The 22,728-nt window shown below is 40.7% G+C and overlaps 1 protein-coding gene across 4 annotated transcripts in view; it reads left to right on the forward strand.

Annotated features, from left to right (window-relative positions):
* LOC128744158 (ATP-citrate synthase) overlaps nucleotides 1–15,721 on the forward strand; it is a 42,298-nt gene extending 26,577 nt beyond the window's left edge. For all 4 annotated transcript variants that reach the window (XM_053840963.1, XM_053840964.1, XM_053840962.1 and 1 more), the window contains exons 2-11: nucleotides 2,901–3,178; nucleotides 6,356–6,541; nucleotides 6,604–6,794; nucleotides 6,853–7,514; nucleotides 7,577–7,768; nucleotides 9,027–9,168; nucleotides 12,739–13,972; nucleotides 14,032–14,136; nucleotides 14,277–14,512; nucleotides 14,577–15,721. In XM_053840963.1, the coding sequence (XP_053696938.1) occupies nucleotides 3,023–3,178; nucleotides 6,356–6,541; nucleotides 6,604–6,794; nucleotides 6,853–7,514; nucleotides 7,577–7,768; nucleotides 9,027–9,168; nucleotides 12,739–13,972; nucleotides 14,032–14,136; nucleotides 14,277–14,512; nucleotides 14,577–14,745 (3,273 nt within the window). In that variant the 5' untranslated portion in view covers nucleotides 2,901–3,022 and the 3' untranslated portion in view covers nucleotides 14,746–15,721. The remainder of the gene's footprint in view (nucleotides 1–2,900; nucleotides 3,179–6,355; nucleotides 6,542–6,603; nucleotides 6,795–6,852; nucleotides 7,515–7,576; nucleotides 7,769–9,026; nucleotides 9,169–12,738; nucleotides 13,973–14,031; nucleotides 14,137–14,276; nucleotides 14,513–14,576) is intronic.
* The last annotated feature ends 7,007 nt before the right edge of the window (nucleotides 15,722–22,728 follow it).

Here is a 22,728-nt window from a genome sequence, read left to right on the forward strand (position 1 = left end):
ACTAAGTCAAAGTTCAAAAGTGTTGCAAGTATCTCCGGATGACGGTACCTGACTTTTACAGGTTTACTATAAACCACTACCGTAAGCATTGTGTCGGGGCCTTGAGACCTTGATCAATCGTTAAGGCTAGGGTAAGGGTCTAGTTTTTCGACCCTGTGCTAGTTTTCGCACTACTGCTGAAAAATTCAAAACTTATTTGATGAATTTTTCAGCAGTAGTGCGAAAACTAGCACAGGGTCGAAAAACTAGATCCCTTACCCTAATATGTATAATCAATTCAATATTTTTAATTTCTTATTGTTTTTATGGAAAAAAAACTTGTCCACGTGGACGTGGATGGCCCCTAATGCTCTATCTTCCAACTTACCGCCAAGAATTGATTATAGAATCTTTGGTAGAGTCTAACTGTCTTCTAGAAGGGCTTGAAGATCTCTTCAACTCTGCACAGCTTCTCTTTGAAACAGCATCGTGCAATGTTATTTTACACAGCGAATTCGAGCGCCCGTCACCTTGCTCCAGACTGTCTAACATCACAAACAACTGAGGCCTTTTTTCTACTGCATGATTTTGAACTGCCAAGAATTACATGAATCAAGCCTAATCAGTTTTGTTAGAAAACTATGAACTAGCATAAATGGATTGCTAATTTTTAAAGTTGATTTCGCTTCACTGAATCGTACGTCGCCTTGAAGTGAGCACAGTATACCTGTAGTTAATTTCTCGGAATTTCTCATGAATCTGTTGCAAGGTCCGGTCCCTAGTAGAATTTTTACACTGATATGCGTTATTAAAAAGCATTTCTGCAATGACTTTATTCTGGTCACTTGTCACTTGCTGCAGTCCAGCTGATGATCCTTTCGTGATTTTGTTTACTTTCCTCATAACGTCTAAGCTTTGTGGATTCGCAGCTTGTTCATCTTCCTCACCTTCCATCCTGCTTCTCGCGACGACTTTACTTGTTTCAATTTTCAATAGTAATACAGTTGGATTTCGAATTTGTGGATAAGGTTTGTGGATTCACAGCTTGTTCATCTTCCTCACCCTCCATCCTGCTTCTCGCGACCACTTCGCTTGTTTTAATTTTAAATAGTAATACAGTTGGATTTCGAATTTGGCATGGTTCGATTTTGGCAACAAAATTATTCGTTTTTGGCAACACAAGATATTTCACTTCCAAAAATATGCTTAAATATCAACCAGTTTCCCCATACATGCTTTAAATGACGAAAAAATGATGCCCTCAGTATGAGGGCAGGTAGGAGTAGGTTGAGGTAGGACTACGTCTTACCGCAGGGTGTCAATAACTTATTTGCACCGGACGGATCAAGGCGGATTTTTTAAACATAAAATGGTTACAATCGTTAATTAATGATATTTAACTTATTTGCACCGGACGGATCAAGGCGGACTTTTTAAACATAAAATGGTTACAATCGTTAATTAATGATATTTAGTCAATTTCTAAAGCATTTACATTAATTTTTTTTCCTGCCGAAAAAGGGTCTCGATTTTGGCACGACTTCAATTTTGGCAACATAGGCGATACGCATTTGTTGCCAAATTCGAATCCTACTGTACTCCATATATCCGTAAATGCATAGTCTCAATGATTTTCACGGTGATGAAGTTTTGTCGTTGTAGGATCTCAATATCACTCTGTGGTCTGACGCAATACGGTTCTACTTGATGTATTGGTTTGGATGAGTAAATGGGGGATGAAAGATTATGACAAAAAAGGTAATAGGAGGAGTGATGGGTTGAGGGGGCCACTACTGACACGAGTTCTTCAAATATTGGAACTTTTGCACTTAATTGCTTGAGAATGGTTAAAAAATAAGAATTACACTTTTAATACCTCGAAATAGTAGACCCCTCGTTTGCCAATGGGCTAACTATTTCAAAAAAAGTTGGATTTTGAGCAAACCTTGATTTCTATATAATGTGATATTTCATAAATTTGCCATGAAATAACTAACAAATGGCCCGGTTTTGTAAAGAAGACAAACAGGGCTTTCAAACGGAGTAAAACATTTTTTGGCGGCCATCTTGGATTTGGTCACCATATTGGATTTTATCAAAAAATCGCCGTTTTCACCATGAGCTCCCCAACTAGTTTAAATTTTAAAGCCACCATCGGAAAACTGAGAAAAAATGCTAAAAGGAACATTCATCAAATTAGATGATGTTTTGGATGACGTCCAAAAAATAACAAAGTTGCAGCGATTTGAACCGCGGATATCACCACATTTTTTTCCACCACCTAATATTTAAAGAGCCTTGTAAAGCTTATGTCGTAGAAGGTTTAAATCTCTTCTGATGCTTTTATAGTCACAAAAACCACGGCACTAGTTTTATTGTTACACTAACTTCCACTAAATAAAGTTCAATGAATACCGCCCTCGAATGATTCTAGTATTCAACTTCTACCATTCCCAGAAACTTGAATAGAATGGAAATCCCCTCGAACGTTTTTACCCACGCAAATCCCGCATCTCTGTTATGTAACACATTATCAAAACGTGGCAAATTTCGACAAAAATTTCTGTTACCAGTCACAAACTCCGGTTAATGACCGGTTTATGTTCGAAAGAAAGCAAAAGCATTCTTGCAGACTGGTTGTATGTGACTGGCGACTCGTCGTCCAAACCGGTTGATGATGCGGCCAACTGTCAGCTTCGTATATGATTATCACATCACAGATATGTATTGATATCTATAGAAGAGTAACCTATTTCATCAATTGTCGAGTTGTAGTTGGTGAGAATTGGGGAATCGTCCAATTGGTGGGATCATGATGAAATAATCCACTAATCAGTGCAAATTTTGTTTACTGTTAACGCAAAGTCGGTTTAACCCATCATCTAATCTAAGTCACATCGTTCGTTTCCTCCTATTTGCAGACGAACTGTGAGCAGCAGCCAGCCAGCAAGCAGACCCCGCAGAAGACGCGCAACATCACCCCGAACCTAATCGGTTATTAGCAGACAGCAGAGTGCATAACCGAGCGTAGAAGTAGACCAGAATGTCTGCCAAGGCGGTACGCGAAGCAACCGGAAAGGATATCATCAATCGGCACCTGACGGGAGATCACGGCGCAGCTAAGTGCCGCTTTGCCGCCGTTGATGAAAGCACACAATGGGCACAGCTGGTTGCCGACAATCCGTGGCTGGAAAGTAGCGTGAGTAGTTGAATCGTTAAATTGACGCATAAGTATTAAGTGCCGATACGACGCTTGGCAACATCGTAGATTTGCAACCATGCTGACCAACAGCAGAGAGAGTGGAATGACAAATTGATGTACATTTTTCATACCAAATCGATTTCTACTCTGAATAAATCTTAGACTAGATTGTAAAATGGCATAATTTTTTACCACATTTGCCAATAAACATCATTACGACGAATTATAATAAACAAAAAATTGTACTAACCAGTTTGCTACTAAGGAAAAAAGAATGTACCTAAATGCGTAAAAATAGTAAAATAAGCTGGTTTAAAAACCAATAGATAACTTGGTTTCGGTCTTTGGACACTTCACCAGTTCATCACTTCCAGCAAAACGGCGAGCAAAATTTCTTGCAATCTTTGCCGTATGAAAACGGTTCTCGACTATGAAAGCAAGAGACCCTCGATGAAATAATAACCGCATTGTATTGTTGGTTGCTCTTCCAGGTGTCTAAACAGTCATAATGATAAGATTGTGAAAATTTCAATTTCGATTCACAGGTACCTTTCTAATGACAATTTATATCTACACTCCCTCCACAATTATGGATCACCCACAATTATGGATCACTTTTGTGTTTCAAGTTAAATAACTCAGTTAAACAAACTGTTTGAAGGTATGAAGCATTTTAGCAACAAAATATACCCTATTAACTAGCTTTTAACACATAAAACATCCTTTAAATCGCGACATTGATGCTTTCTCAATGAGCGTACAAAGTTGTTATCGAGAATCTATCAAAATGTCTGTCGTTTTTGCAATCAGTATAAGCAGTACGTTCCTCATTCATAAGGTTGCTATGTGACATAATCACCAATTTTCGAGCAAAAAATGTCTCATACATAAAGATTAAGCTAAGTTCTTTACGATTCAGCGAAATACTGGTGGTTGCCAATGGTTTTCCTGTAAAAATAAGTAATTTTCAAAGTGATCCATAATAGGGACCAAAACAAGGTACATTTTCACAGTTATGGATCACTTTGATTCCAATGTAATTTTTACAAATTCAAAAAGTTTAGCACCTATTACAAACATTTTTTAAGCAGAATTGAAAGCTGCACAGAGCAGAGTTTTTTGGAAAATGCTGTTTCTGAATTACGCAGGACAGGAAAGCTACGTAAGGCAGTAAAACGCTATAATGGTACATATGCAACGGTTCATTGCAAAAGTTAAGCGAATATTAGCTCTCATGCAACAATCTAAAACGTTAATTTTTTCCTTAACCTTTCGAGCTTTCGGTCAAATACGCGCGATTTCCTTCTATGTTTATTTTTCATTTTTTCGGTTTATTGTCGCCTTTCCACTGTTTCATACAGAGTCGCATCATAGCAGCGATTAAATTAAACTCTTGTATCGATTAACTTTTCCGAGATCCACTGTACCTACATCGTTAATAACAATTCGGAAAAAAGAAAACTTCATCCTATACCTACTAGTCTTTTCGGAGCCAACGCAGCTGGTGAGCCTAAGACTTTTTTTCCAGGACAAAAAATCAGTCGTCAAATCGCGAAAAGCGTTCCCAAAGGCTGATCGGTAGGTGTCTTCGAAGGAGGACGGCAGGCATCTAAAGACAGACCAAAAGGGACACAAGGTCTTTCATACGATTTGAAACATGTTATTTTTATGTTATTACATGATTTGAATAAAGTTCATTGAGAGAATTCGCTGCAAAAAGTGTATTTTTATTATGATCCATAATATGATGAAAATTGTTTCATAATTGTGACCGCTTCCAAAAGTGATCCATAATTGTGTATTTGATCAGTCATAATATAAGCTTAATTTCCGTGGAAAACTTGCACTAAATGGGTTTAATAACTGAATCAACTGAAAGATTACATATTTCTGTAACTAAAAACATTTATAAACTGCTTTTAAACAATAGTATGCGCTACAATTGATTGTTTTAAAATCATAATTTTGCTTAAATGATCCATAATTGTGGGGGAACTGTACTGAAATAACTTCTGGCACGCTAGCAACTGAATTCTCATTCTCCCGTCTGCATTTATGGGAATATCGCCTTTGAGATGCAAACGAATACCATGATAGTAAACAAATATAATATAGCATTATTCTGGAGTAGAGCACAATGTATAATCAAAAAAAGCAAATATCAACCTTTATAAGAAAGACAATCGCCGAAAAGCTATGCTTTAACCACTTAGTAGTTGAAATGACGAATGTATGCGATTTTGTGAGTCATAGATTTATGAACCTTTTAATCAGTTAACGCTGAAGAGTGTCTTGAAAAAGAATACGAAAAACGTTCACATGATGAAGCACACATCCCATGAGTGTACTTCATTGGTTTAACTCATAAGCAGCTGATTCTGTTCCAGATAGGCCAGTTTACTTCCAGGTGTGTTTGATGCAATTGCTATCAGTTCAATTTACTGTTATCGTTCTGACATATTACCGTTATTGAAAGAAAAACACATGCAGAAATAAACAGAGACCCCCTTTTTTATACAGTTTAATGAGTGGGTCATAAATCATGATGCTTTCAGTCTAAACAAAACCGGCAAATGTCCACGATTGTCCAGTTTCCTTTTTACGTTGAGCCCATTAAATCTCGATGCATAACAGCTTAACCATGATAAATTGCAAATTAGCCTCCCCAGAACATACAGAACGAGTATAATAACAATCCATTACGAAGGTGTACATTTAAGCGCAATTGCATGATTAATAATAATCGCGTTGCATTCTCGGTATCTAGTTTGTACTTTCACTATTGACCTTCGTTGAAAATATAAACTTTTTTTATTCAGTTTTTATAAAGGCTCCGTTATTAGGTAGTGGTTTTGGCGGGCAATAAGGGGCGCGTTATCAACAGACGAAGTAAATTCGCAATATTTAGGAAGCAAACAGATGATAGTGTAACGAAAAAATATTTGCGTTGGCTCTAATTATCAGTACCTGATAAACGATCTCACCAATACCTGTTCAAGCAGGAAGATTGGCTTACATTATCTTCATTCTTTCCGGTTCGATAAATGATTACTCAAGCGAAACAAAATTATGTAAACAAAGCGAAATATTTATTGGGTACTGCAAAATTCCCTTTTCGATTAAAATGAAAAGTTAGTTACTCAGATTTTCAAAGGTTTTTTTTTTCATTTGCAGCCACTTGTCGTTAAGCCGGATCAGCTGATCAAACGACGCGGTAAACTAGGGCTGATCGCCGTCAACAAGAACTTTACCCAGGTTAAACAATGGGTCAACGAACGCATGGGCAAAGATCAAAAAGTAGGCAACGCTACCGGCAAGTTACGAAACTTTATCATCGAACCATTTGTGCCCCACAAGGATGTATGTTTGTTTCACGATTATCCGTCGAATAATAAACTAATTGTTTTTTTTTTTCTTTTAAGAACGAAGAAGCGTACGTGTGCATCTACTCGCACAGGACTGCCGATACGATTCTTTTCTACCATCAAGGTGGTGTGGATATCGGTGATGTAGACTCCAAAGCATTGAAACTCGACATACCTGTAGGACAAGATGCTTCTTTAGCAGATATTGAAAAGAAGCTGTTGACTGAAGTGGCTACTGCTAAGAAAAAGTACGTTTTGTTTGTCTATCGTTATATGAGAATTTTTTTAACATTTTAACGCTTTTAGGAGAATCGCTAGCTTCGTCTTTAATCTGTACAAACTTTATGTAGATCTGTACTTTACCTATTTGGAAATCAATCCGTTGGTGGTCACTGATTCGGCCATCTACATCCTCGATCTTGCAGCAAAGGTTGATGCCACGGCTGACTTTATTTGCCGTCCAAAGTGGGGTGAAATCGATTACCCACCACCGTTCGGGCGTGATGCATACCCCGAAGAGGCTTACATCGCCGATCTAGATGCAAAGAGCGGTGCGTCGCTGAAATTGACCATTCTGAACCGAAACGGCCGCATATGGACTATGGTCGCCGGTGGCGGCGCTAGTGTTATTTATTCTGATACCATCTGTGATCTTGGCGGCGCTAGTGAACTCGCCAATTACGGCGAGTACAGCGGTGCTCCATCCGAGCAGCAGACTTACGAGTATGCTAAAACCATTTTAAGTTTAATGACAAGCAGTCCGAAGCACCCTCAGGGCAAGATTTTGATCACTGGCGGAGGTATTGCCAACTTCACCAATGTAGCTGCTACGTTCAGCGGTATCATCACTGCGTTGCGAGAATTCCAGCAAAGACTGATCGAGCACAATGTGTCCATTTTTGTTCGTCGTGCCGGTCCCAATTATCAAGAAGGTCTACGGAAGATGCGCGAAATCGGCAGCTCTTTGGGTTCGTTGAAATGGATTATATTATGTAAGGCAAGACATTTTAACTTGGTCTCTTCCTTTCAGGTATTCCGCTGTACGTATTTGGTCCAGAAACTCACATGACTGCTATCTGTGGAATGGCACTCGGTAAGAAGGCCATCCCAAAAAGCAGCAACGTACACTTTGCAACTGCCAATTTCCTGCTTCCGGGTGGACAACAAGCAGCGGATGCTGCCAAGAAAAGTTCGGGTGCGGGTTCCAATGATGTAGTAAATGGTAATTGTTTATTGTTGCAACGTTAATTGATATTTTCCCACTAACACTCTCTAAACATCAAAGTTGCTGCATTTCATTCAAATCGTACATTTGTTGAAGGCCTTTTTCCTCTTTTACATTGGACAACTGATGTCAAATGATACGCTATTATGTAGTTACAGGAATAGTAGCATGCCTAGGAGCCTTAAGAACACTGTCGAAATTCTTTTCTAGCAAATCTCGCTGTAGTGCAGGTATTGATTCTATGTACTTTTTACAATTATACGTTTTCGTGTGCGGCCAATAATCTACTGCCCATTGACGACTATTTTATTCTTTCAAAAAGCTTTACAATAGTACTCTTTGTAAATTAAACCGGTGTTGTTTCAACATATTATATGGCGGTGGAGGTAAAGAAGTTGTACATAGTACCTGCATTTTTTCTGGCTAGTTCCCGCTGCTTTTTTACAATTTCAAAGGCATATTACTTATTGATTGAACCAAAGCGAGAGGTTATTAAGGAATGTTGAATTATTTACTTATTCATATTCTAGACTACGCATATCTTAAAAGAAGTACAAAGAACTTATTTGAGAATAGGACTGATTTATGAATTTCGACAAAATACTCCCAAATCTAACTAACCAATAACCAACTCATAAGTTTATGCCAAATTTCATTATATATTATTTCGTCGATTCAAACTGATTCATTTGTTATCAGTGTTGTTTCACTTATACTTTCACCGTTTATAACAAGTGTTCAACTAATTTCTTTCAACCATTAATTATCCTACTTTCTTTCTTTTGATTGTCTATTCAAAATTTTCATCCAAATTGTTTACATTTTTTTCTATTGGTTCTATTGGTATATTTTCCGGTTTAAAAACAATTCGTTACATGACACGCCAACAAAACACACACTCATCCGCGCATCACGGTCGAACAATACACGGCCGTCCTGCGAATCAATCCCGATACGAAAAAAACGCTCTACTCTCATTCCTGCCTAAAATCATGTTCCCGGGTGTGTGCTTGTCTGTGTGGGTGTGATATACAATTCGCTGACACAATCTCAGCGTTTGCAACAGTCACATCGCCATCACCAGTAGTGTTCGTTCCGGCTGCCGCAACCTCGTCTACCTCAACTGCAAACAACAGCAATACGCCAACATTAGACAGTAGTAGCAATAGTTGTAATAATAGTAATGCAAGCAATGGTAGTGGAAATAATGACAACTCGAATAAAGCTACGTTTTCTCCTGCTTCCCCTACCGTAGGCGGAACCTCGGTCAAATATGCTCAAGCAAAGATTGGTTCTGGCGAATATCAGCGCATGTTCACCAATCGGACCAAGGCGCTAGTCTGGGGCATGCAGACACGTGCAGTACAATCGATGCTGGACTTTGACTTCATCTGTCGGTAAGTGCGCTTTTCTCTACACCTTTTTTAACATTAGAATAAACCACTAGCGTGCCCAGACATATACGGAAGGTGGGGACACCCGAACTTTCAGAGAATGTTTTGGCCTGGAACATATGATGGCGAATCTATTGGGATTTATCACAAAAATTGCTGATTAGGCTGAAAGCTCCGAAGTGGATTTAAAATCAAAGCTGTAACTGAACCAAAAATTACAGTGGAAATTGGACTTGACATAAAACATTAAATTAGACTTGCCATGGGACTAATTAGGGCTCGAAACTTTATTTCGAAATACACTGGGAATTGGACTTAAAATTGGGTTTGAAATTAGAGTTAATTTGCACTGAATGTTGTACTTGGAATTAGACATGAAATCGGACTTATAAGACAGTTTTTATTTGAAATTGTACTTGGAATTTCACCTGAAATTGAAATTGAATCAGACTTAGAATTGGACTTTAAATTTGATTTGAAATTAGGCTCGAAATCGAACTTAAAGTTGTATTTTAATTGCACCGGAGATTAGACTTGAAATTACATTTCAAATTGGTCAGTCACAAAATTAAAAAAAAAAAGTTAATGACAGTATGTGATTTCCTAAATTACAGTTTACTCCAATCAGATTACATAAATGTTGCAATCACTCATCACTATCAGAAAAATTTGAACGATGGATAGCCGCAAACATCACAGAGTAGCAAACTTTGACTTCGTTCTCGAAATCAGAATTTTGTTACTTGGTTCGGTCTGCCTTAACACCGACCAGTCAGACTTGAAATTGAAATTCAAATTGTACTACAAATTGGACTTGAGTTAAAGTTTAAATTTGACTTGAAATTGACGTAAATTTAGTCTTGGACTTGGAAATGGGAACGTAATTAGACACGAATTTTGTACTTGGAATCAGGATTGATATTTTTCATCTTACTGTCTCACACGTTTTACCTTTTTACTTACTTAATTAGTTGGTTTGCCGTCCTAAGACAAAGCCTGATGAACAAACAAAGATTCTCCAATTTACTCGGCTTTGGGCTAGCACTTTCAATTTCCTTGGGCACCGAGTACTTTCCCCCAACTCTCGCTCGTCTTAGCATCTTGCTCACTGTGCCCCTGGTCGTCTTATTCCTACCGCATTTGAAGCGAACACCATATTTGCTGGGTAGTTGTTCGGCATTCTTGCAACACGTGTCCTCCTCCTCATATCCGTCCAGCTTTAACCACCTTTTGAATACTGGGTTCGCCATAGAGCTGCGCGAATTCATGGCGCCCCCTTCTTCCCTCCTTTGTTGGGTACTCTTACCACTGCGTCCAGTATTTTAAACTATTGTGGTATGCCCCATTTTACCTATCACTTATTGAGGAAGTGACAGGCTGGTAGCTGGAGCGAGACATGTGCCAATCAGGGATGACTAGGTTTCTGAACCTAGTACCCTGACCGGCGACGCCAACCAGATCTCCCCTTTTTGAGATACTGCAGTCTGCGTACTATTTGTACTCCACGATTGCAGAGCAAGTGTTCCGAGGTTAAATATCATCTTGTTCGAAACCGTGATTCCGAAGCTGATATTTACTCGGACAATGTCCTGTCGCAAGACCGGTAAGCTTGCTGAGATCTCTCTTATTGAGACTCAGCGACTTTTGAGTAACTTTCATCCCCGACGTTATATATTTTTAGTTTGTTTGAGCGATTGTACAACCATCCTACTGGCCATAACTGTTCGGCTCTCCTTTTGTTTCAGTCCACCCTCTAGCACACAGTCAGAGATCAGGCAGAGTGAATCTCGACCCGTGAGCAGAGAGTTGAGCCTCATCTTCGTTTGTCGACTCACAACGAGTCGGCGTGTTGGGGATAGACGAGGATCAGAACTGAACCTCTGCTATCGCATCGTTCAAGTCCTGTTCCTCCCCTACTCTCCTCTCCACGTCATTCGTTTCTTTGTTTTTCGGCAGAGAGAGCATGCACGGTAGGAAATGGTCCACTGCATATGTGAGCGGTTTGATGTAGCAAGGGCAATTTACTGTGGAGGGTGCCCTGGTACTCCACAGGCTCTGTGCGGCGAGAGAATTTATAGAACCCCCTCCACCATTTATCACTCGGCACGGGTAGCGTCACACCTTGGATTAGGGGTTTATCCATTCAAGTTTTTACATAATAGCCTGGAAAACAGCTATTTAAACCATCCTCCTTTAAGGGCTTTGGACCCTCTGCTTTGATTCTTACCTCTTACAAGAAACGTCTTGCAGGCGGAGAGTTTGCACTCAGCCTTCGCATGAGTGCCCCCTTCTCTGTCCGCATTCGACCCTAGTTTCCACCGGTTGTCCGATTTCCACTAAGGAACGTATCCCGGATGGTACCACGAGGAGGTAGAGATAGGAGTTGCTGAATAAGAGGCTGTGGAACTTCGTGGTAGTTTTGTGGCGTCCCCTTACGTTCTGTTCTTAGCACTGGCGAAGCTGTTCTCGTCCATGATTTTCCAGAGCTCTTTGCGGTCATATGCGACTTTGAAGTCAACGAACAAATAGTGCATAGGAACTCTGTATACACGGTTCTTCTGGAGGATCTGCCGCAGTGTAAATATTTGATCCGTTGTTGACCGTCCTTCAACGAAACCGGCTTAATATATTCCCAAAAATCCAACTTGTCGCTCTTGTCGTCCTCCGGTAGCTGATCTCCCAAATCACAATTAGTAGGTGTAGAGAAGTGGCCCCATTTTAATAAACTCCGCTCTGATGCCATCTTTCCCAGCCGATTTATTGTTCTCTAGCTGCATGACGGCCTCCTTAACCTCGCCTATCGTTGGGGCTGGCACCTCTTCTCCTTTTGTCGAACCATTGAAATTGCTTTCCTCGCCGCCATGGTTTTCCGCCTGGGTGCCATTCAGGTGTTCATCGAGGCACTACTTCCACCTTTCGGTCACCTCACGATCGTCCTTCAAAATACTGCCATTCTTATCGCGACACATTTCGGCACGCGGCACAAAGCCTTTGCGGGATCCGTTCAGTTTGAAATTTCGCGTTTCCTGGTAGCGCTTTTTCTCGCAGAAAATTTGGTTTCGCTGTATCTTCTGTATATGTCTTTCCACGTTCTGATGTGTGACACTGTGTATCTTGGTGGTTAGACTAGGAAAGGGGGTAGTTGGTATTGGAGTTGAAACTAGACAGCCTAGTGGTTAATTGGGTAAACAACACGCTCATATAGAGATTGAGAGCTGTGAGCTCGACTTTCACTTTCGCTAAGTTTATATTTTTGGCGTAATATTAAGAATTTTTCAGTTTGTCTAAACCTGCATTTTTCGCATTAAACATTTGCTCTTCCACAATAGGGAATTAACTTATTAATCGCAAAAGTAAAAAAAAAAAAAGGCGAATTGAATTAAAAAATGCGTACTTCAGGTTTTTAGAAATTATTTTGTTTTATACCTATTAAATGTTAAAGAGTAGGTGGGTCACGTATCCCAGTGTGTCCCAGCCTGGGCACGCCAGTGAAATAAACTAAAAAAATGCAAAATATTCAGCAAATTTTTACCCATTGTCGTACATGGAACTAACAGTTCTTCCTTCTTTTAGCCGAGAAGAGCCGTCCGTTGTGGCCATGGTGTATCCATTCACTGGCTACCACAAGCAGAAGTTCTACTGGGGTCACAAGGAGGTGTTGATACCGGTTTACTCCAAGATGTCCGAAGCAATCAACAAGCACAAGGAGGCCGACGTACTGGTGAACTTCGCTTCGCTTCGATCGGCTTACGATAGTTCGCTGGAGGTGCTGGATTACCCACAGATTCGCACCATTGCCATTATTGCCGAGGGTATTCCGGAGAATCTGACCCGTAAACTGAACATGGCTGCCCGTGCGAAAAATGTTTCAATCATTGGACCGGCTACAGTCGGTGGTGTCAAGCCCGGATGCTTCAAAATCGGTAACACCGGTGGTATGTTGGATAATATACTGCACTCGAAACTATATCGCCCTGGCAGTGTTGCCTACGTTTCACGTTCCGGTGGCATGTCGAACGAGTTAAACAACATTATTTCGTTGACAACGGATGGAGTTTACGAAGGAGTCGCCATTGGCGGAGATCGTTACCCGGGAACCACCTTCATGGATCATATCATGCGATACCAGGCCGATCCGGATGTAAAAATGATTGCTCTTCTAGGTGAAGTAGGAGGCGTTGAAGAATATGATGTCTGTGCTGCGCTGCAGGAGGGAAAGATTACAAAACCTCTTATCGCATGGTGTATCGGCACCTGCGCTGGAATGTTTACTTCCGAAGTACAGTTTGGTCATGCGGGATCTTGCGCAAACTCAGATCGTGAAACTGCTTCTGCTAAAAACAAAGCTCTTGCTGCAGCAGGTGCGCATGTGCCTGATTCGTTTGACACATTGGGTGATGTTGTTGGATCTGTGTATGCCAATTTGGTTAAGAGCGGAGTTATTGTGCCGGCTGTTGAAGTTCCTCCGCCGACAGTTCCAATGGATTACTCATGGGCCCGTGAGTTGGGACTGATTCGCAAACCTGCTTCCTTTATGACCTCAATCTGTGACGAGCGTGGTCAAGAGCTGCTGTATGCTGGAATGCCCATCAGTGACGTGCTGCAAAAGAACGTTGGCATTGGCGGGGTCGTTTCCCTGTTGTGGTTCCAGCGATGCTTGCCTCCCTATGTGTGCAAATTCTTCGAGATGTGTCTGATGGTTACGGCCGATCACGGTCCTGCGGTTTCCGGTGCGCATAACACGATTGTGTGCGCTCGTGCTGGCAAAGATTTGGTATCGTCGGTGGTTAGCGGCTTGCTGACTATCGTAAGTGCAAAAAATGATTCTTTTAATTATGATTAGCTTCATCGTTGTCTCTTCTATAGGGTGATCGATTTGGTGGAGCGTTGGACGGCGCTGCTAAGCAATTTTCGGAAGCCTATGATTCTAACCTACATCCGATGGAATTTGTCAATTCTATGCGCAAAAAGGTAAAGTTTTTGTCATTAAATTACTTTAGGAAACGCGTGAAACTGAATTGGAAAAACAAAACGATTCAAAATTATCTCTCTACAATATTGCGTGAAAGCAAGAACTAGTTCTTAGTTCTAAGGTTCTTTCTTCATCGTAGGGTCAACTGATCATGGGCATTGGGCATCGCGTAAAATCGATCAACAATCCAGACATCCGAGTAAAAATCATTAAAGAGTTTGTGTTGGAAAACTTCCCGGCTAAACCGCTGCTTGAATACGCCCTAGAGGTGGAAAAAATCACCACCAGCAAGAAGCCCAACCTAATTCTGAACGTTGATGGCGTAATTGCTACCTCGTTTGTTGATATGCTGCGAAACTGTGGTTCCTTCACTAGGTATGTAATGTCAACTACCGATTCATTATTGATATATTGGACTAACAAGGGTTTTCAATTCCAGTGAGGAAGCGCAGGAGTACATAAATATCGGAGCGATCAACTCGCTGTTTGTGCTGGGACGCAGCATTGGCTTCATCGGTCATTACATGGACCAGAAACGTTTGAAACAGGGTCTGTACCGTCATCCTTGGGATGATATCTCTTACGTATTGCCCGAGCAGTACAACTAAACAAGGAAGAAGGTAAATTTAACACCAAATAGGAAGGTGTTGAAAACTAAACCTGATATAGCACAACAATACAAGAGATATCTGTATTTCCTTTTTGTTACGTTCAAATATTTTGCTGTTATTGAATGACACATTTCAAAAATGGGTGTCAATTTTACCGCAATTGGACAAAAAAACTCACTTTTTCGGACTTATTTGTGAAGCAGAATCTCGTTCATACGATAGATTTAAAAGCGATGAACATTTGCTGCGCGGACATCTGATTCATTCCATTCGATTATTTGATTTGTGAACCCCAACAACAGTACTCTGCTTCTTTACCGGTATTCATCCAACAATAGGCCTTAAATCGCAAACGCATTTATTCTCATTAAAAAGTAATAACAATCAGAAGCTACACTGGAACGAAATCATCCATCACAGCTCTTTTTTATAGTTCATCGAAATTATGGCGACAATGTAAGCACATGAAATCGCCATACAAAATAAGCCAGTGTGTAAGAGAGACGACATTATTTGGAAAAAAATGGATAATGTAAAAACCTAAACTATTTAAATTCAGATCAAACTTAAGTTATTCCCTATCTGTAAGATCATAATTAAGCTTCAAAATTGCTTGTGACCTAAGGAAAATAGGAAAAGCAACACTTGTTAGAAATTCTAATGGTAAAGATTAGACAACTGTTTCAGAGATGGGATCATGCATACACTGTTAGGCAAGCAAGGCCGAGAACAGCGGTAACAACTGTATTTTCTCGCTCTTTAATTGTGTTTTCTTTTTTAAATAATTTCCGTTCGATTTATAGTTATTTGTTCATGTGTCTGCTTAGAAAAATTTTCCACCTTTATTTTCATTAGACGAATTAGGTTTACTAAAGATCGCTACATTCAACTTAACAGATTATGTCACCTATTTGTTTTGTAAGTGGATCATTAGTTTTACAGTTTTATTGTAATAAACCGATGAACAATTTAATCACATTTTTTTCCATTCAATATAAGTTGAAACCATCTACCTATTCGAATTATTCCCTTTGATTTTTTGTTCTACTACAAGCAGGCGTAAAGCAAAAGTTGGTAAATAGCCACTGCGGTACCTTTAGATTGGACATCATTGTTGAAACCATGCACTATCATCATTGAGATGACATTACTTATGTGGCAGTAACAAACTGTCCACAATTGCACCAAATTCGTTGAAAATGGTTACTGTTTAGAAAATGGTTGAATTGCACAAAAAAGAACATAAGAGAAACTGCACGATTTAGAAAAATGATTACAAAAACTTAATGGAAATATAACTTTGCACTGCTCGATCGACCACTGATGCTATCAAACCTACCGCCTGCGTAGCAGCTTTTCCAGTAATCAGTGGTTCATGAGAAATATATTGCACTTCATAAAATATATGTGTGACAGGACTCATGTCCTACGCTATGGAAAATGGTACGGTATCGCAGTGAAAAAGCTTATAATAAATGCTAACAGTATATACCTAATTCAGTTTTAAGATCACTCATTGCTGATATATCACAGTTTAATCCAGAAACATGTCTCGTGATCGTACTATCAATCTGATAAATGTAGACAGTCAACTTTTTTACTTGCTTACTTATGTGTCGGTGTTCGCCGGTCCGGCAGAACAAAGGTGTTTAACGAAATTTAGCGTGTAAGACATTTTTTAACTCGACCCTGTATTTTGGTATAAACACACCCCTACGTATGTTGGCAACAAAAATCATCAGTTATGTGAAATCTGTATCGAAGATCAGACGCAAAATAAAAAACCTCTTTTTTAATACAGTCCACGAGTGCTTTTTTCCACTGACTATCCGAAGGACATGTTGGTCCTTCAATCCGGATGAATTAGTGTTAAAAAGTTTTTTGATTCTCCTGTCGTGCGCGAAAAGGGGAATTTGACGCGATTTTTAACTATTCGTGAAGTTGAAAACGTGAATTGATTTGATCCAGAAGATTATGACCATTGTACACGTGGTCTAGCAGTGAGCTTGATTGGGATCCATTGATGTGATATTCTGGAAAGGAAGATAGTGGCATGTTTTTACGCTCCGGAAACGCGAAGAAAGTGTTATTCACGCCGGTGTCGTCGATAAATAGAATTGAACACACACCAGCGGTGAGCGTACGAGAACAAAAAAAAGAGCAAAGTGATCGGGAAGCGAAAAACAAAATGGCTGATTCGGTGGAAGCTTTGTGCCAGTGCTGCAAGACGACGAGGGCTAAAGTGGATCGAATAAAAACGGCGGTTGATGCAGCTGAACTAAATAACAAAAAGTTTAGCATTCATGCGCTAAAACTTTATGTAAAAACCGTGGATTCTGCATATGCAGAATATAATGATTTTCAAAACCGCATCTATCTAACCGACCCCGCGAGAAAAGATGAGTTTGAACCTCAGTTTATTGACTTTGAAGAGCTTTACGAATATGTACGAATCGCTCTGAGTGAGATGATCGAAAAATATGAAGACGACCAGAGAGCGATCGCTGACATCACTACAGCAGAGCGAGAGAGAAAGCTACGTGCACTGACGGATTCCAATGATAGTGGTGCCAGCAGTTCAAACATACAGCAGCGGGTGCATCCATCGTTTTTGTTGCAGCAAATGCCCTTGCCAACATTCGACGGTCATTATGAACATTGGTATAAGTTCAAGGCCAGGTTTTGTGACATTGTTGATAAATGCATTCATGATTCTCCAGCCACCAAGCTTCATTACCTAGATAAGGCTCTCGTGGGGGAGGCCAAAGGAGTGATCGATGAGCAAACGTTAAACGACAACAATTACGAAGGCGCTTGGCAAATACTTATTGATCGTTTTGAGAACCTTCCAATGGTTATACACGGACATGTTACGAAGTTATTAAACCTTAAACCGATGACTAAAGATTCCACTCACGAGTTGAAAACCTTGCTTGACGACTGTACGAAGAGAGTTGAATCCCTTGAGTTCCATAATTTGAAAATGGACAAGATGGCAGAAGCAATCATTATTACGTTGCTGACGTCAAAGTTAGATACAGCCACACGAAGAAGCTGGGAGTCATCGGTAGAGCATGGAGTGCTTCCTGTGTACAAAGATACAATTGCATTCTTACGAAAGCACTGCCATGTATTAGAACGCTGTGAGCAGGCTGCAAGAGTTTCTGTAAAGATGAAAAATTTAAACGTCAAAAATTCGATTGCTTCCACGGTAAGCAAGACGCACACTGCCACTATCCACAAAACTGAATATGGCTGTGTGATGTGTGGAATCGACCATAAAATAGATGCTTGTGAAGAATTCAAAAAGTTAACCGTCGACGCGCGATATAAGAAGGCTAAACAGTTGGGATTATGCTTCGCCTGCTTGAAGAAAGGGCATCGCACTGCGACTTGTAAGATCGGTAAAGACTGTTTGTTGTGTGCTAAGAAACATCATGCTTTGATGCACCCAGAAGATAAAAAACCATTTGTCGATGACGCTGTGCAGGCTGGTGGTAGCGGAGCCGAGCGTTCGTTGACTGCAGCGAAGTGTTCGGTGCCATTTGAACTCGGCACAACAACGAAGCAAATCCTCCTTGCAACAGCAGAAGTTATGGTATATGATTGTTACGGTGACTCACATAAATGTCGTGTGCTGCTTGATTCTGGTGCTATGGCAAATTTCGTGTCCGAAAGGATGGTTGATTTACTTCGATTGCGACGTGTGGGTGCTAATATTCCGGTTATTGGAGTAAACGGAATGAAGACCACAGTCAAGTTTAAAGCTAATGCGGTAATAGTCTCACGAACGTCGAAATGTGAATTTTCTTTAGACTGTTTGGTTGTTCCCAAGGTGACTGGGAGGCTGCCAGCGACGAAAATTGATTCGACGAGTTGGCAGATACCTCCATCATTGATGTTAGCAGATCCAAAATTTTGGGATCCGTCACGTATAGATATGCTTATCGGCGCAGAAATATTTTTCTCTCTGATGCAAGAAGGCAAAATTAGATTAGCTGCTAATTTACCAGTTCTGCAAGAAAGCTTATTGGGATGGTTAGTGTCCGGTCCAATTTCTGATGCTGCAACAATGAGCACTGTTAAAGTATGTCAGGCTGTTGCAATTCAGCCAAGTAATGACGAACTGAACGATCTGCTCAAACGGTTTTGGGTCATTGACCAACAAGAAAATGAAGTATTTTCCGTGCAAGATGAAGAATGTGAACAGCATTTTATGCAAACTTATCGTCGTCAGAATGATGGTAGATTCGTTGTTATGTTGCCACTTCGTGATAATGTTACTGATCTGGGAGACTCCAAGCAGCAAGCCATGAAACGATTCGCTTATTTAGAGCGAAAATTGGATAAATGCCCTGAAATGAGGAAAATGTACGTCGAATTCATTAATGAATATTTAGCGCTTGGACATTGCAGAGTTGTCGATGAAGGTGAAACTGCACCTGGGAAATTTTATCTTCCTCATCACTCTGTGATGAAGCTTGACAGTTCAACCACAAAACTTAGAGTGGTGTTCGACGCGTCGGCTAAGAGCACTACTGATTTATCGCTCAATGACGTTATGATGGTTGGGCCAACGGTTCAGGACTCATTGTTTAATATTATTCTGCGTTTCCGTCTGCACAAATACGTTTTCACCGCCGATGTGCCTAAAATGTATCGGCAAGTGATAGTTGATAGCGCTCACAGACAGTATCAACGAATTCTGTGGCGAGAAACACGAAACGAACCGATTAAGGAATTGGAGCTAAATACGGTAACATATGGCACAGCCGCTGCACCGTTCTTGGCAACACGATCAATTATCCAATTGGCCAGAGATGAAAGAGAAGGTTTTCCAGTTGCGAGTGAACAAGTTCAGAAATCGTTTTATGTAGATGATGTGCTTACTGGTGCGAACACCTTAGCAGAAGCTAAACAGTTGCAGATGGATTTGATCGATCTGCTGCATCGTGGGGGTTTTGATCTCCATAAGTGGTGTGCGAATGATAAGGCATTGTTGGAGGATATTCCTTTAGAGGCTCAAGAAAAGTACCTGAAATTAGAGGACAGTAGTGTTAATGGTCTGATAAAAACGCTGGGAATATTATGGGACCCTGATAATGACGATTTTATGTTTTGCGTGAAACCAATGGACGACAATGCCAGCAAACCAACTAAAAGATTGGTTCTTTCGGAAGTTGCAAGGTTGTTTGATCCGCTTGGTCTGCTGGCACCGATTACAGTAATCGGTAAATTGGTAATGCAGCAATTATGGAAAGCCAAAATAGAATGGGATGAACAAATTCCAGAGGAACAGTTTCGAGTTTGGAACAGGTTGCGGTCGGAGCTATGTGATATTAGTTCTTTGAAAATTAAACGGCGGATAACAATGGATGACGCAGTTGTGGTTGAATTGCATGGCTTCGCCGATGCATCTGATGCTGCCTATGGTTGTTGTATTTACCTGCGGAACGAGATGAACGATGGAACAGCTACAGTTCGACTAATTTGTAGTAAATCCAAAGTGGCTCCAATTAAAGAAACACAGAGATCTGTCAAACCGAACGCGAAGGTTGCTGAGATGACAACACCTCGACTCGAACTTTGTGCGGCAGAGCTGTTGGCGAATCAAATGAAGGAAGTGTGCGATGCTTTAGCCTTTGACCCACAGCAGGTGGTGCTTTGGTCTGATTCCAAAATAGTGCTGTGTTGGTTAGACAGAATGAAACTTGACACACCAGTGTTCGTGAAAAATCGTGTTACAAGAATAAGACAGCTGTTTCCCAGATGTATGTGGCGGTATGTATCGACAAAAGCCAATCCTGCGGATTTAGTATCGCGTGGTGTCTTTCCTGCTGCTTTGATGTTAAGTGAGCTTTGGTGGGACGGACCTGAATTTCTGCGTAGTGCTAAAATTGAAGACGATGCTGTCGTGTTTGAAGAAGATGAATCTGAAGAATCAGTGATAGCCCAAGTTGCGACGATGAGTATTCCGCAGTGTCGTCCTTATGATAATATATTGGCGTGTAGCAATTTTCGCCAATTACAACGGGTTTTCTCCTATGTCGCTCGCTTTATTTACAACTGTCGTGTAAAAGATAAGTCCTGTCGTAGATGTGGGAAACTGAACGCCAAAGATCTTAGTGATGGTTTGTTAACCATGGTGATTATCGTTCAGCAAGCGGTATATCACGAAGAAATCGATTGCATTCTGAGAGGTAAGCCGATCAAGGGAAAATTAAAGAACTTGAATCCTATATATGACGAGAACGAGAAACTTTTAAGAGTTGGTGGCCGTATTAGTAATTCTGATTTACCAAAAAATCAGAAGCATCCGATGATACTACCTGAGAAAAATCACTTTACCACCATTTTGGTAGAGGATTTGCATCGCGAGTATTTGCATGTAGGTCTTAATGGGTTACTTGCTGCTATACGACAGAATTTTTGGCCAGTAAATGCAAAGAGAACGATTCATCGAGTACTTCGAAGGTGCATTACCTGTTTTCGGGCAAGACCTAGGGAGCCACAACAGTTCATGGGGGATCTTCCGGAATTTCGTGTAACCCCTGCCGACCCATTCAGCAGAACCGGTGTTGATTATGCCGGTCCATTCATTTTAAAGGTGGGCCGTGGTAAAACCAGAATAAAGTCTTACGTAAGCCTATTTGTCTGTATGGTCACCAAGGCTATCCACCTGGAATTGGTGACGTCATTATCAACTGAGGGTTTTCTTGCGGCTCTACATCGTTTCGTCGGTCGTCGAGGAAATCCATCAGAAATGTACTCTGATAACGGAACTAATTTCCGAGGAGCTGAGAGACAACTCGCAGAACTTAGGGAATTGTTGAATTCACAGATTTTTGATAAGAAGGTTAACCAATTTTGCCAGTCTAGAGGAATTTCCTGGCACTTCAACCCTCCTAAGGCTCCACACCAGGGTGGTCTTTGGGAGGCCAACGTCAAATGTATGAAAACTCATTTGTACAAGGTTTTAAATGAAAGTTACCTTACATACGAGGAAATGATTACTTTGCTAGCACAGATAGAGGCAATTTTGAACTCTAGACCTCTTGTACAATTGACAGACGATCCGTTTGATTACAGAGCCTTAAGTCCTGGTCATTTTTTAATCGGACGAGAATTAATTGCAATAGCTGAGCCACAATATGACGATATAAAGGAGACCACGCTTTCCAGATACCAGTTGGTGCAGAAGAGAAAACAAAGCTTTTGGCGTAGATGGTCAAATGAGTACCTTACTGGTTTGCAAAGGCGGAGCAAATGGTTTAAAAATCCAACTCTACTGCGAAATGGTTTATTGGTCATCTTGAAGGAGGACAACATGCCGCCTCAAACATGGAAGCTTGGTCGTATCGTTGAGACGTATCCTGGTAAGGACGGAGTTACCCGTGTGGTCACAGTCCGCACTACTGATGGTACCTATCGCAGACCGACAACGCAAATTGCAGTACTTCCAATCGACGACAGAGACCGTGATGAAAATTGAGGTGCCTACCTCAATGGCGGGAGAATGTTTAACGAAATTTAGCGTGTAAGACATTTTTTAACTCGACCCTGTATTTTGGTATAAACACACCCCTACGTATGTTGGCAACAAAAATCATCAGTTATGTGAAATCTGTATCGAAGATCAGACGCAAAATAAAAAACCTCTTTTTTAATACAGTCCACGAGTGCTTTTTTCCACTGACTATCCGAAGGACAAAAGGGATGAAATCAGAGATCTTCTGTCATTGTTGACGGTTACCCGCCAAAGCTTTTACCTGGCACCAGGACAGGTTCTCGTCTACAGCCTGGATGTCGTTGGCTAAGCTGCGTCGCCATGAACTTCTACGCAGTCCTTGCGAATCCCAGTCGAGTGCTTCTCTGCAGATCTCGTTCGATCCTTTTCTCAAGGTGTTGCCGATCCAATCGGCCGTTAATGACACCGACGATGGAGTTCCTCATTGGATATTTAGTTGTCAGGCCATCAGG

This window comes from Sabethes cyaneus, chromosome 3 (assembly GCF_943734655.1).
Source record: "Sabethes cyaneus chromosome 3, idSabCyanKW18_F2, whole genome shotgun sequence".
Taxonomy (NCBI): domain Eukaryota; kingdom Metazoa; phylum Arthropoda; class Insecta; order Diptera; family Culicidae; genus Sabethes; species Sabethes cyaneus.